Genomic DNA, 14,709 nt, shown 5'->3' on the forward strand with positions numbered 1-14,709 from the left:
CAATGAGTTTGCTTCCTTCTTTTCTGAGAAGATCAATAATATCAGAAAGGAGATTGGCACATCCTCAAGTTATGCAGAGGTCACACAGATTCAACCGCAATTTCAAAAAGAAGTGACTATGTGTGTTTTTGAAGCAGTTGATAGCACAATTTTGGAAGAAATAGTACAGCAACTTAAATCTTCAACCTGCTATCTTGACACACTTCCCACATCCTTTTTCAAAAATGTGCTTAACTGTTTAGAAGCTGATCTCTTAGAAGTGGTGAACGCCTCACTTCTTTCTGGGACTTTTCCAAACTCCCTTAAAACTGCAGTTAAGCCCCTTCTGAAAAAGCACAATCTTGATAACACCATGTTGAGCAACTATAGACCCATATCAAATCTTCCTTTCATAGGTAAGATTATTGAAAAGGTAGTTTCTAATCAGCTGAACAACTACTTAAAGTCAAATGGATACCTGGACAATTTTCAATCTGGTTTCCGAGCACATCACAGCACAGAGACAGCACTCATTAAGATAATAAATGATATTCGCCTCAATTCTGATTCTGGCAAAATATCAGTGCTGGTACTAATGACAGTATAATTATTGAACAAAATCTATTATTCTATTGATAAAACATGAGACTTTATCTTTGTGGTGTTTCTTATATCATGATGATCAGCGTCACGTGCTCTCCTCAGAAGGTCCAGCAGCCGGCGCTGTCTCCGGAAATGACGCGGCTGGTGTGAGGCGGAAGTGAAGCGCGTTGCTATGGCCGCTGCTGCTGTTGTTATGATGCTGTCGGATGATCAGAATAAAGCAGTGTTCAGGATGAAGCTGTGATTGTGAGTACAGGTGTTCATTCATCTCTGAGCACGCATGTGAGGATAATAATAATAATACAGGCGTGTTTGGATGATGATAGTGCTGTGTTTAATGTGTGTTCGCTGAGAATAAACCCATATCAGACACATCACTGAATTATCATCTGCACACACATGTTCATATCATCATGTGTCTGAAGCTCAAACATGAGGAAACTAACTGTGTTTGTATGTGGAATATAATACCCTGCATCTGACAGAAATGACTCTGAGAGGTGTATTATCACAGATGATCATCTCCTCGTGTTCAGCAGATGTGTGATGATCATGTGTCTTTCAGGAGTGTGTGTGTGTGTGTGTCTGTGTGAGATCTCTGTGTGTGTGTGTGTGTGTGTGAGATCTCTCTCTCTCTCTGTGTGTGTGTGTGAGATCTCTCTCTCTCTCTGTGTGTGTGTGTGTGTGTGTGTGTGTGTGTGTGTGTGAGATCTCTCTCTCTCTGTGTGTGTGTGTGTGTGTGTGTGTGTGTGTGTGTGTGTGAGAGATCTCTCTCTCTGTGTGTGTGTGTGTGTGTGTGTGTGTGTGTGTGTGATGGCTGGGAAGGTGAAGTGGGTGACGGACATTGAGAAATCAGTGCTGATCAATAACTTTGAGAAGAGAGGATGGATCCAGGTGACGGACAGCGACGACTGGAACTTCTACTGGCAAGACTTCATCTCATCATTCATAAACATACACTAGTGATGATATAACACTGACAGAAGAGCTGTGTGATCAGATCATTACAGCTGCTGCAGGTCTGATCTCAAGCACACTGTAGCATCAGAGACACAGTTATTACAGCTAAAGATCAGATTTATCATCAGCTACTCTCTCTCAAGCTGCTCCAGACCTCTGAGTTTCTGCTGAAGCAACCAAACAGATCCACAGTACAGAGAAATAATGTGTTTGATTAACAACTCTCTTCTTCTGTGTTCCGTCTGTAAAACATAAAACACATATTCATCTATAAACATTAACGCAGATAAAATAAACTTACAGACTTCAACATATTTGATTTCAGCTCGTTTCTCAGGCAACATTGTAACGTTGAAGCACTAAAATGAAATAAAAATGTATACAAACCAATGTCTTTTTAGTATCATAGAGATACTTTTATAGCTTTTCTGCTAATATTTAGGGGCCAGACACTGAAGGTTCTTCTTCTTCTTCTGTTCTTGAGCCCATAGAACCGCTTGTGGGAAAGTGATGACATTTGGCACAGCGATAGAGGACAGTCTCGACAATAATCATAGCAAGTCTCTAACTTAAACTCTCTAGCGCCACCAACAGTTCACACTCATGTTTATGCTAATAACTTTTGAACCGTAAGTGCTAGAAATAAAATGATTTCTTCCCTGATTCCATGATGATTCCATGACAAATTGACCGCACTCTATGATTTCATTAATTATTTTGGGGAAAAGCCTACTTTTTCAACTTATGTCCCTTAGATATTGGAGAAATAAGGAAGGGGTAAATGGGAGAATATGTGTGTGTATCAAAATGGAGACAGTTCTTCCTATTTTCACCAAAATTGGCTCAGATCATATTCATATTGTGCTGACAACAAGTTAAAAGATTATCAAGAGACCAAACCAGTCGCATATAGTGCAGCAACAAATTTGATAACTCGACCGGTACCCAGTTTTCATCTATTAGCCATTTTGAATTTTGCAGTAAAATACTGAAATACTTTTAGCTCAAGTCCCTAAATCACATTTACATTTAGTCATTTAGCAGAAGCAGCTTACAGATGAGGACTATGAGCAATGATATGCACGTGCTATAACAAGCCTCAGCTAGATCAGCTAAGTCATGTGATCCCGTCATGTGACAGGATGAGCATCCAGACCATCCGTAACGTGTTCAGCGTGGACACCGGCTACCGTCTGTCTGACGACCAGATGGTCAATCACTTCCCCAACCACTACGAGCTGACCAGGAAGGACCTGATGATCAAGAACATCAAGCGCTACAGGAAGGAGCTGGAGAAGGAGGCCAGTCCTTTAGCCGAGAAGGACGAGAACGGGAAATACCTCTACCTGGGTAAAGCTCGCCTCTGCTTCTGTTTGTGTGAGATAAGCTCTGAGTGTGCTGTGACCGACTCTCTCTGACTCTGGGACAGATTTCGTGCCGGTGACGTTCATGCTGCCGGCCGACTATAACCTGTTTGTGGAGGAGTTTCGCAAGAGTCCGTCCAGCACGTGGATCATGAAGCCGTGTGGGAAGGCGCAGGGCAAAGGCATCTTCCTCATCAACAAGCTCTCTCAGATCAAGAAATGGTCCCGCGACAGCCGCACCTCCACGTGAGCTGATCTGCTGAGTTTGATCCGCTGTGATCAGATGTGGCCGTCTGTCTGAGATGCTGTGCTTTGACAGGTTTGTGGCGGCCAACAGCGGGAAGGAGGCCTACGTCATCTCCCTGTACATCGATAACCCGCTGCTGATCGGAGGGAAGAAGTTCGACCTGCGGCTCTATGTGCTGGTCACCAGCTACAGGCCGCTGAAGTGCTACATGTGAGTATCTCCATCACCGCACGCAGACGGGGGATTCTTACGCATTCAGATGGATGTCAGTATGTTCAGACCTGAGAGAATGTGCATTAATTGCGTAAATCTGAGGGAAAACTATTTATTTAGTAGAGTGAGTGGACTGTCTGAATGTGAAATTGCAAAATGGCTTTAATTATGTTTTAAGATACGCTTATTTAAGTCATGGATTTCTTCTGATGCGCTTTACGAGCTAGCTGTATATTAGCTGTGTGCAGGACACTGTTAACATCTTAGCCATGAGCATATGAAAGTGTGTTACTTTCCAGTTAGCAATTACTCTTAATGAATTCTGATGATGCATGATTGTGAGAACATGGTATAGGCCTAGGCCTAGTTTAGTGCGATTATCAAACTGCCTTTGATTAACATGATATAATTATAAAGTCTGTTTCTGAGTGAAGTGTGTTCATTTTCACATGAGCAGCTCGTGATTCAGGATTTTCGGTATCTTTAAGCATTTTTTAAATTTATAGTACAAATCTATTATTGCAATAGTGATGAATTTCTGAAGTGCCTTAATGCCTGTCTTGCTGAGTTTTTACATAAATGCAGTTGCTTATGTCTGAAGTGATCATAAATAGCTGGGAAATAAATATATGCCAGTGTATTAGATCTGTGCATTAGGTCTTAAAGTGACAGCAGCATAATAAACCTGCTGCTGTCTGTGCCATTCAAAAAAAAGAAGGTGAAAAAATCAGTGAATTCCTGGTGTGACTGAATAATAATTCACAGATGTCTGGGATACTTGATTGACCACCGCATCTCTTGATCTGCACTAAACGGCTTTGTGTTGTCAGGTACAAACTGGGATTTTGTCGTTTCTGCACGGTCAAGTACACCCCGAGCACCAGTGAGCTGGACAACATGTTCGTGCATCTCACCAACGTGGCCATCCAGAAGCACGGCGTAAGTTAGTGTTCATAAAACCTACACTATATGGACAGAAGTATTGGGACACCTGATCATTACACCGAGAGGAGAGCTGTGTTCAGCTGTGAGTGTTTGCTGTGAGTTCCTGGGTGAGTGGAGCTGAGAACTGACTGCTGATGGAAGTGGATTTGTTTGTGAAGTAATTATCAAAATCATCAGCTGTTGAAGAGGTGTTGGGAGGTGGTGGAGGGGGACAGAGGAGAGAGCTGAACGCTTTGAAGAGGTTATGTGTGTCTGATGCGCTGTTGATCTTATGATGAACAATAAGTTTTGGCAGCATGAACCTTGGTGGAAAACGAGGATAGCAGTGATACCTACTTTAACACACCAAGGACAGTTGTGGCCTAATGGTTAGGGAGTCTGACTTGTAACCCAAAGGTCGCAGGTTTGAGTCTCGGTACCAGCAGAGATTGTAGAATGATCACCTCTATAACACCACTTACAGCAGACCTAAAATATCCAGCAGGGATGAAATTTCACAAACTGACTGATTGCAAAGGTGGTGTCCTATCAGAGTACCAAGCTTGAATTCACTGAGCTCTTCAGAACAACCCGTACTATACAATACTTTCAGACATTGGTGCTGGGATAGTTTTAAGACAGCGGTGCAGCTCATATAGTGTGTGTGTTTGTCTGCAGGACGACTATAATCACGTCCACGGTGGGAAGTGGACGGTCAGTAACCTGCGTCTGTATCTGGAGAGCACCAGAGGACGGGACGTCACCAATCACCTGTTTGATCAGATCCACTGGATCATCGTCCAGTCCCTCAAAGCTGTGGCTGTACGTCAACATCACAACAACACACACCAGCTCAAAGAAACCACCAGACACACTGCACATTATATATTACATACACACATTACATACAACACAACTAGAGATGCACCGATACTGAATTTCTCTGCCGATACCGCTAGCCGATTATTCAGAATGATATCGGCCGATGCCGATAGTGATGTGCGAGTTCAAATGTGATGTGGTTGCATCTGTGCCAGTGCATGGTCTGCTCTGCTCCAGGCATAAAGCACGCGCTGCAGAGCCGCACACAGTGCAGCAGGAGTACGATTTCTGATCACGTCGAGAGAGAGAGAGAGAGGCGCTTTCAATGAGAGCTCTTTGGGAGCAGAGCCTGGTTTATACTCACTGCATCAGCACGAGCGGCAAAAATGACACGAACACTGAGGAAACGATGGCGGACGGGATGGAAGATTTGGTTTTCAAGCGAAAGTAAAATAAAAGACTGCTTCTGAAACCAGAGAAGGTGAACATGTTGGTTTTGCCTTTACTGTATTTCTCACGTTACGCTATGGAGGCTTTCTTTAAATGTTCTTTATTTATTTGATTCCTCAGTGTTTGCTAAAGGTTCTGGTGTAGCCTATGCATGCCTCGTCTTATTCGTATGTTATTTACATTATATAAGTTAGTTTGTAGCATACTGTTTTATTGTTGTGCTTTTCAATTAAGAATAACAATGAATTCATATTTCAATCATTTGTTTTAGTTTTAAACCCTGAATAGATGTAAGCAAAACAGACAATTATCTTTTCTTGTAAAAAGTGACGGTCGTGAAAGTGAAAGTGAAAGTGAAAGCGTCCGAAGCCCGGCTTATAGCACAGCAAAAGAGGAACTCCCGTTCACATAATACTGATGAAAGAGAACAGGTTGAATGTTAACCACTTTTGTTACCATAAACTTAAACAAACTTTGCTTTTTTCTTCATAAATACCTTGATTAATTCAAACATACATGTATAATTATAAGTAAAAAGCTCCTCTTCAGTGTTGTTTTATAGCGAACTAATAAGCTTGCTGTGATAGACGGTGTTGGCGCTGATACGGTTATGTCACTCGCCCACCGCGGCACCATCCCTCCCCGTCATTTAGATTTGTATTATAGTAATAAAATCATTTAGTTCAGTTAGAGAACAGACACTAGAATTAAAACTGAACGCGGCAGCTCAATGCAGCACACCGGACGAACGACAGTCGTGCATCACAGATCAGATTTATCCCGTGAGCTGACTGATGAGAAGAGAGAGGTGAGATCATGGCAGAAGAGTTTCAAAACCAAATGTAAAAGCGCCTGTTTTAAAAATATTTTGGATTTTGAAAAGCCTGTCATTGACCTGTCATTTATCTAAGGTGATATTGGAAGGTGTTTTAACATTTGTTTCTCATTTATTTGGTTCCACAGTATTTGCTGATTTTTATTTTATTTAAACTGTGTGATTTTTCCCCCATTATTTTACATCAAGGTGTATGCCGTCCATGCCTCCAAACTTTCTTAATCGTTTGGCTAATAAACCTTCTACGTTTTATAATTATTTGTTCCTCAATTCCTTCGCATACCTATTTAAAATTGGTAAGTATTTACATGTTGTATATGTTGTATTTTGTTGTTGCTTGAATTGAAGTCAAGCAATTGATGCTGAATTGCCGCTAATTTAAAAGTGAGAGTAAAATTTGCACGGTGCTTTTACGAGCTATTTAAAAGCAGAGGAAAGTGAGGGGAAACTCAAACGACCCCCCACCACCACCACGGCGATATACACTTTGGAATAGAGAAAATATGTGGATCTGGCAATGCTGAGTTGAACTATGGGTGATTCATTTGGTCAAATAAAGCCTGCTTTAATGTTGCTTTTTAGCTGTTAATGCCTTATTGTCACGTTAATTTTGACAGCCCTAAATTCAACAGAGATTTTCTTCACTCACAGTATGAGTTGCAGTCTGACAGGTGTTTCCGCCGCCTTTTGATTGACAGGATATAATCGGCCCTGATCATCGGCTGATTTTGAACTACTGGCCGATAGCTGATAGTGAAATAAACTGCTTTTATCGGCCGATACCGATAGTTGGCCGATACATCGGTGCATCTCTAGTCACAACATTAAAAAAACCTTTATTATGTTCTTACATTTTGATGAAAATAAAACGAATAATCATGCATTGAATATATTGGTCTTCTATTATATTGTTATCTTGTTCACTACAGCCCGTCATGAATAACGACAAGCATTGCTTCGAGTGTTACGGGTACGATATCATCATTGACGACAAACTCAAGCCGTGGCTGATCGAGGTGATTATACTGATTATATACTGGCTTTCATTTTTACATTTTCAGTTGAAGTTGAAGTTTGCGTTTGTCATTTTATTTGGTTTTCTTTTATTTCAGTTTTAATTTGAGTAATTTTACTACGTCAACTTAAACGTATTCATTCCAGTGACTCACCAAGGCAACATTTAGAATTTTTAAGATATAAGTTTTTCATACAATATTTTCTTTTCTTTCAGCTTTATTTCAGTGACTGAGTGTGATAGTGAACAGTCTGACGATAAGAGCACTTGCTGATGTGTGTGTGTGTGTGTGTGTGTGTGTGTGTGTCAGGTGAACGCGTCTCCTTCGCTCACCTCCAGCACGGCTAACGACCGCATCCTGAAGTACAACCTGATCAACGACACGCTGAACATCGTCACGCCGAACGCTGAGATCCCAGACTGCCGCTGGAACCGCTGTCTGCCCAAAGAGGCTCTGGGACACTACCAAGTGCTGTGAGTGACCGCCCTGCTGTATTCACAGCCGTCACACGTCCATCAGAGATCAGGAGTGCTTACTGTACAATAACTGATGAGTGCTGCACAGTCACAACAGGAATTAACTCTTATTATGCTATTGTGTTCTAAAACATGTCTAAAAATGCATAACCTAACTTTAGAAATGTGTCAAGACTATCAACATACACATCATGTTTTTTTTGTTTTTTTTTAAACAAATTTAGATTTAACATCTTTCTTATATTTCACACTCAGACATTTTAAAGGTGCCATAGAATGCATTGATACAGTATTTTGAATTGTTCTCTGATATCTACACAGAAGGTATGTGGCTTAGGTAAGGGCAAAAAATCTCCAGAAACGATTTTACATGTCCATTTACAACCCTAGGATTTCTCCCTAGAATGAAACGGTCTGTTATTGGCTTATTTGGCAGGGTCATGAATAATAATGAGCTCTGCTCTGATTGGCTGTTTCACAGTGCGGCTCAATGTTGAGCTCTGCTCTGATTGGCTGTTTCACAGTGCGGCTCAATGTTGAGCTCTGCTCTGATTGGTGCGGCTCATTTCAGTAACTCACAGGGAATAAACAGGGAAAATATATATATTTCAATGTTTTCTTGCGCAGTTATATCGTTGGGTAATTATACTGTAAATAAAATGCAGGCATCAGGGAGCCGTTATTAATATGCAGTGCACTGAAACTGCTTTTGAATGCACAATTGATTTTTTATGTTAATTTCACAAGATCAGATGCTTGTCAGTGGTGCTCAGGATCTGTAAATCATTCGCCATCATCCTCATCTCTCCGTACTCTGTTAATGTGGTAAGTGAAATATTATGTACTGTAATGGAACAGGCTACCGCTAGCAAGGAGCTAACCATGTCCCTTTAGTGGCTCGCGTTATTTTATTAGAACGCGTTATTTGCCTTCTGTGCCTTTCTGAATACAGACACCAACACATCCCTGCACTTCACATCCCCTGCACGGCCTGGAACATAACATTTATTTCCATGATCTGCCATTTTCTCTGTTGTCCTCGCTTGTTTCTTCACAATACCTGCAGAACTTCTGATTGTTCGGCTGGCGGCTGGGCTAGAATATGAGCGGGTTTATATAAATGTTGGGGGCGTAACTATTAGTGATCCCGACTGTTGCGTCACAGTCGGTGTTATGTTCTGTTTTTCAGTGGTCTTTTTTTATCACAAGATTTACATAAGGAGGAAACAATGGTGTCTGAGGCTCACTGTATGTCATTTCCATGAACAGAACTCTTATTATTCAACTATGCCAAGGTAAAGACAGTTTTCCATTCTATGGCACCTTTAAGACTGAATTTTTCTGACTGGAATATACACACAAACACAACTAATGTAAGTGACATAAGCACACTCTGTGAAATGAACTACAGCTCAAAGAGCAAAAGACCAATTGTGCAAGTTCTCCCACTTAAAAAGATGAGAGAGGCCTGTAATTTTCATCATAGGTACACTTCAACTATGAGAGACAGAATGGGGGGTAAGAATCCAGGAAATCACATTGTAGGATTTTTAATGAATTAATTGGTAAATTCCTCTGTAAAATAAGTATTTGGTCACCTACAAACAAGCAAGATTTCTGGCTCTCACAGACCTGTAACTTCTTCTGTAAGAGGCTCCTCTGTCCTCCACTCGTTACCTGTATTAATGGCACCTGTTTGAACTCGATATCAGTATAAAAGACACCTGTCCACAACCTCAAACAGTCACACTCCAAACTCCACTATGGCCAAGACCAAAGAGCTGTCGAAGGACACCAGAAACACAATTGTAGACCTGCACCAGGCTGGGAAGACTGAATCTGCAATAGACAAGCAGCTTGGTGTGAAGAAATCAACTGTGGGAGCAATTATTAGAAAATGGAAGACATACAAGACCACTGATAATCTCCCTCGATCTGGGGCTCCACGCAAGACCTCACCCCGTGGGGTCAAAATGATCACAAGAACGGTGAGCAGAAATCCCAGAACCACACGGAGGGCCTAGTGAATGACCTGCAGAGAGCTGGGACCAAAGTAACAAAGGCTACCATCAGTAACACACTACGCCACCAGGGACTCAAATCCTGCAGTGCCAGACGTGTCCCCCTGCTTAAGCCAGTACATGTCCGGCCCGTCTGAAGCTTGCTAGAGAGCATCTGGATGATCCAGAAGAGGATTGGGAGAATGTCATATGGTCAGATGAAACCAAAATAGAACTTTTTGGTAAAAACTCAACTCGTCGTGTTTGGAGGAGAAGGAATGCTGAGTTGCATCCAAAGAACACCATACCTACTGTGAAGCATGGGGGTGGAAACATCACGCTTCGGGGCTGTTTTTCTGCAAAGGGACCAGGACGACTGATCCGTGTAAAGGAAAGAATGAATGGGGCCATGTATCGTGAGATTTTGAGTGAAATCCTTCCATCAGCAAGGGCATTGAAGATGAAACGTGGCTGGGTCTTTCAGCATGACAATGATCCCAAACACACCGCCCGGGCAACGAAGGAGTGGCTTCGTAAGAAGCATTTCAAGGTCCTGGAGTGGCCTAGCCAGCCTCCAGATCTCAACCCCATAGAACATCTTTGGAGAGAGTTGAAAGTCCGTGTTGCCCAGCGACAGCCCCAAAACATCACTGCTCTAGAGGAGATCTGCATGGAGGAATGGGCCAAAATACCAGCAACAGTGTGTGACAACCTTGTGAAGACTTACAGAAACCTCTGTCATTGCCAACAAAGGGTATATAACAAAGTATTGAGATCAACTTTTGTTATTGACCAAATACTTATTTTCCACCATAATTTGCAAATAAATTAATTAAAAATCCTCCAATGTGATTTCCTGGATTCTTTCCCCCCATTCTGTCTCTCATAGTTGAAGTGTATCTATGATGAAAATTACAGGCCTCTCTCATCTTTTTAAGTGGGAGAACTTGCACAATTGTGGCTGACTAAATACTTTTTTGCCCAACTATATATATATATATATATATATATAAATTTAGATATATCACTGTAATACTATTGAACTGTTTTTAGAAATAATTTGAATTTAAATTGATGATTGTAATGCAATGTAGGGGTTGTGTTGTTTTATCTGATCTGCACGTATCTGTCCGTCTCTCTCAGTTATGATGAGGAGCAGGCTCTGAGCGAGAGCGCTGAACGGGACCTCAGGAGCCGCTCGGGTCAGCCGCTGGGGTCAAAGGGCAGCAGGTCGAGCAGCGTCAGGCCCTTCCCGGCCACCTGGAAGTGAAATCCCATCTGGAGAACTGAGTGATGGCGACGGCTCCCTGCATGACACGCATGAGTCTGCATGAGCATATGAGTATATCTGAATAACACAGGACACAGACTGATGCAGCGAATCATGTACATACATGTGTGTGTGTTTATATATTTAACTGACTGATCACAGCTGGATTTGAGCGTATGCTCTCAGTCTGGACTGCTTCTCCAAGCTCAAGTCTAAATGAGTTCGATCAGTGTGCCGAATAAACCTTCACAGCTATCAGTAAAATACAATACAATTCAATTCAATGCTTAATTAGAACGCATAGTTTAAAACAACCGAAGTTGTGCTGCACAGAGTATACAAAAGAAAACAGATAAACAAGATTATAAACAAACGGTAAAATGGGTGACGTTCATCAAAATAGAAAATCATTACACAACAAAATCATTAGAAATCTCGAATGCCAAGAAAAAAGTTTTAAGAATAGACTTTAAAAAAAAAAGCAGTTCTGATATGCACCAGGAGATTATTCCATAACTTATGGCCGACAACAGAAAAAGCACCCTCTCATCTGTTTTTGAGTCTTGTCCTGGGAACTTGCAGTAAACCAGAATCAGCCGATCGGAGTGATCTTACTGAGTGTATGTAACGTATTAGATAGGTACTGTGGAGCCTGATTATGGAGAGATTTATAGACAAAAAAATACCATTTTAAAATCAATTCTTTATTTTACCACCAGCCAATGCAATGAGATCAAAACTGGTGATATACAAGTTGCAAAAATCCAATCGAGATGTTACAAAAGCATGCATGACCATTTCAAACTTCTTTAGGGACAAAAATGGCTTCACCTTCGTCAGAAGACGCAGATGATAAAAACCACAGTACTTATCTGCTTATCCAATTTAAGATTATTGTCAAATCAAACACCTAAATCTCTGACACATGTGGTGCTGTATGGAGTCAGAAGTTCATGTACACGGTGCTCATTTGAGCCAAACAATAAATTCAGTTTTACTCTCATTAAGGCTTAGGAAATTACTTGCAACCCAAAAGCCTGCTTGTTATCATGCTTCAAGGGGATAAAGATTTGGGTGTCATCTGCATACAGATGAAAAGAGACTCCATACTTGTTAAAAATAGATCCTAGAGGCAGCATATAAAGGGAAAACAGCATCAGACCAAGCATTGAGCCCTGGGGAACACCAGACTTTAAATATATTTCAGAGGAGGATTGGTTTTCCATTACTGACAACATACCTCCTGTTAGTGAGATATGAATGAAACCACTGCAACGCTATGCCATAAGGTCAACGCATGTTTCAAGACATGATATAGGAGTATTATGGTCAACTAAATCAAATACAGAACTGAGGTCTAAAAGAACCAGAGCCATAGACTGCCTAGAGTCAGTGATTAGCATGATAGCTGATTCATTACCGTTACAAGATTTAAAACTCAAATAAAAATTTTCAGAAACTGAATTGATTTAACTTAAATTTTCACTTGCCTAAAATGTAACACTATAGCATCTGGGAATGTGACGTCAGCAATGCAATGCATTTTGGGACTTAGAGACACAGACGCTGCTGTCTATACTGTGTTGGATTGGCAATAGATGCTTTTGTTTGCTTTGTACAGCTAAAAATATATTACAGTGGTGAAAGCTTGTTGTGTAATTAACTGCCATAATCGCACTCACGACCGGCATGGAAACCAGATACTGTTCGAAAACTCTCACCTTTTCAGATGCTTCTTTCAACACTGAAGCACCTCAGGCTGAATCTCCCAATACAGCACACTGCATACCTCTTCTCTGTGGATCGAAAGACCGTGTCCACCACATTCAGAGAAACCATAGGTACAATGTTTAAGCATCTCAAACCTTTGGTGCAGACAAAATGCATCAATTCTGTATCTCTGTATTTGTGCATCGTAACACTGAGGTAAATGTGTACAGTTTACAATAACACATACAACATACAAAACAGGTAAAGGGGCAGTGTAGGCTTTACACATAAAATGGTAAATAAGTAAACAAGTATCAAGACAGGTAAGGAAAGTCAGCATGAAATCAAAATGGACTTTATTTACTTTACCATCGCACATTGCTAGTCTTGATGTTAAAAAAAAAGTTAAATAGAAAAACAATTAAGTTCTAAGTTCAGTGCAACTATATTGCAAATCCAGCAGGTGTAAGATGTAACAGCAGTGTAAGCTTCAAGTATCAAGAACAGAGATAACTGCAATAAGTGAAAAAGCAGATGGCAGCTGAGGTTGCTGTTTTTTTGGTATAGCACACTTTTGACACAGTTGATGTAGGTGGTTTCTCAACACTAGCGACACTACGCCATGCATATTGGAAGCAGTTATTCTTCTGCTCTTGATGTGTACCAGACAGATGATCGATGTTGCAGTCTCGTCTGAACTTCAGTTGCAGCTGCCAGTGTCTCTGTTACTGCTACCAGGTTTGTGAGGGTGTTGCAATGCTGGAGCAGGACAGGCAGCTCGCATCCATCTTTTCCTGGGTCACCAAGATGCTGTAGGGCAGAGGTGCCCAATCCTGTTCCTGGAGATCTACCTACCTGCAGACTTCAGTTCCAGCCCTGCTCCAACACAGCTGTCTGTAATTATCAAGAGATTAATTAGCCGGTTCAGGTGTGTTTGATCAGGGTTGGAGCTGAACTCTGCAGGATGGTAGCTCTCAGGAACAGGACTGGGCAGCCCTGCTGTAGGGACTTTGGCACTGTCTTAACAGGGTAGATGTAATGATGGTAATACTCCTCCATCCCAGATAGACAAACAGCCTTGCTGTGTGTGCGTGCAAAATCTGAAGCAGGGGTGACGGGTCTGAAAGTGTGGGCTCATGTGACTCATGGAGCCTAAATGAGTACGTATCCCTGACATTCCTCTCTGATGCACTTGTCAAGTGCCACCCTCTTAGCTGCACCAGAGGTGAAGTGGATCACCTCTGCTTGGACCTTATCAACATTAGCGGGCATCATCCAGTAGGCTGGAACATCAGTGAGAGTCTTGGTCCCCCGTGTCTGGACTGCTGCTTCAATTCAAGAACTGGTACATTTGTAAATTGCAGGTGGGCCTTGAGAGATTTATCATTTTTAAATTGCACATGTGTATGCACTGACACCACAAACAAGGTCAGAAAATACATCAGGGAAGGTTATGTGCGGTAGTTCGTTAAGATCATCGGACCACTCTTTGTCTTCATATGGATCGAGTTCGTTGATTGTCTTGATTTTTTCTAAGCACCGCAACTTTGCTTCCTTGTTGAGTTTTTCTTTATATGTGATCTTACACTTGATCATCATCCGTTCCATTGTTATTCCTTTTTATTATCGCTGTGTACTAATATCCTGACGGGTCATGAGTGTGTCCCCAAACATGGCCGTGATGACCCAGAATGCAATGCGCAGTGACAGAGTTTCTCAAGCTCTATAGGCCCGTCCTGATATTACTACGGTCACTAATGCGAGTACACAACGCTCTGGAAGCTTTACTGACATGAGAACACAGGACAGCGGATTAGATAAATCATGTGCGTAGAGGAGG

General features: G+C 41.6%; 1 protein-coding gene across 2 annotated transcripts; it reads left to right on the forward strand.

Moving 5' to 3' along the window:
• Positions 1 to 704: 704 nt before the first annotated feature.
• On the forward strand, positions 705 to 12,802 carry LOC306858590 (polyglutamylase complex subunit TTLL1). 2 transcript variants are annotated; one of them, XM_079399184.1, is made up of 10 exons: positions 705 to 828; positions 1,148 to 1,508; positions 2,684 to 2,892; positions 2,972 to 3,152; positions 3,226 to 3,363; positions 4,197 to 4,305; positions 4,969 to 5,112; positions 7,327 to 7,413; positions 7,723 to 7,886; positions 11,033 to 12,802. In XM_079399184.1, the coding sequence occupies exons 2-10, from the start codon at positions 1,396 to 1,398 to the stop codon at positions 11,157 to 11,159; spliced, it is 1,272 nt and encodes a 423-aa protein (XP_079255310.1). In that variant the 5' UTR covers positions 705 to 828; positions 1,148 to 1,395; the 3' UTR covers positions 11,160 to 12,802. The 2 variants fall into 2 exon arrangements, with proteins under 2 accessions (XP_079255310.1, XP_079255311.1); XM_079399185.1 differs by having other exon boundaries at positions 711 to 1,508.
• Positions 12,803 to 14,709: the final 1,907 nt, after the last annotated feature.

Source organism: Barbus barbus (genome assembly GCF_936440315.1).
Source record: "Barbus barbus genome assembly, chromosome: 39".
NCBI classification, from domain to species: domain Eukaryota; kingdom Metazoa; phylum Chordata; class Actinopteri; order Cypriniformes; family Cyprinidae; genus Barbus; species Barbus barbus.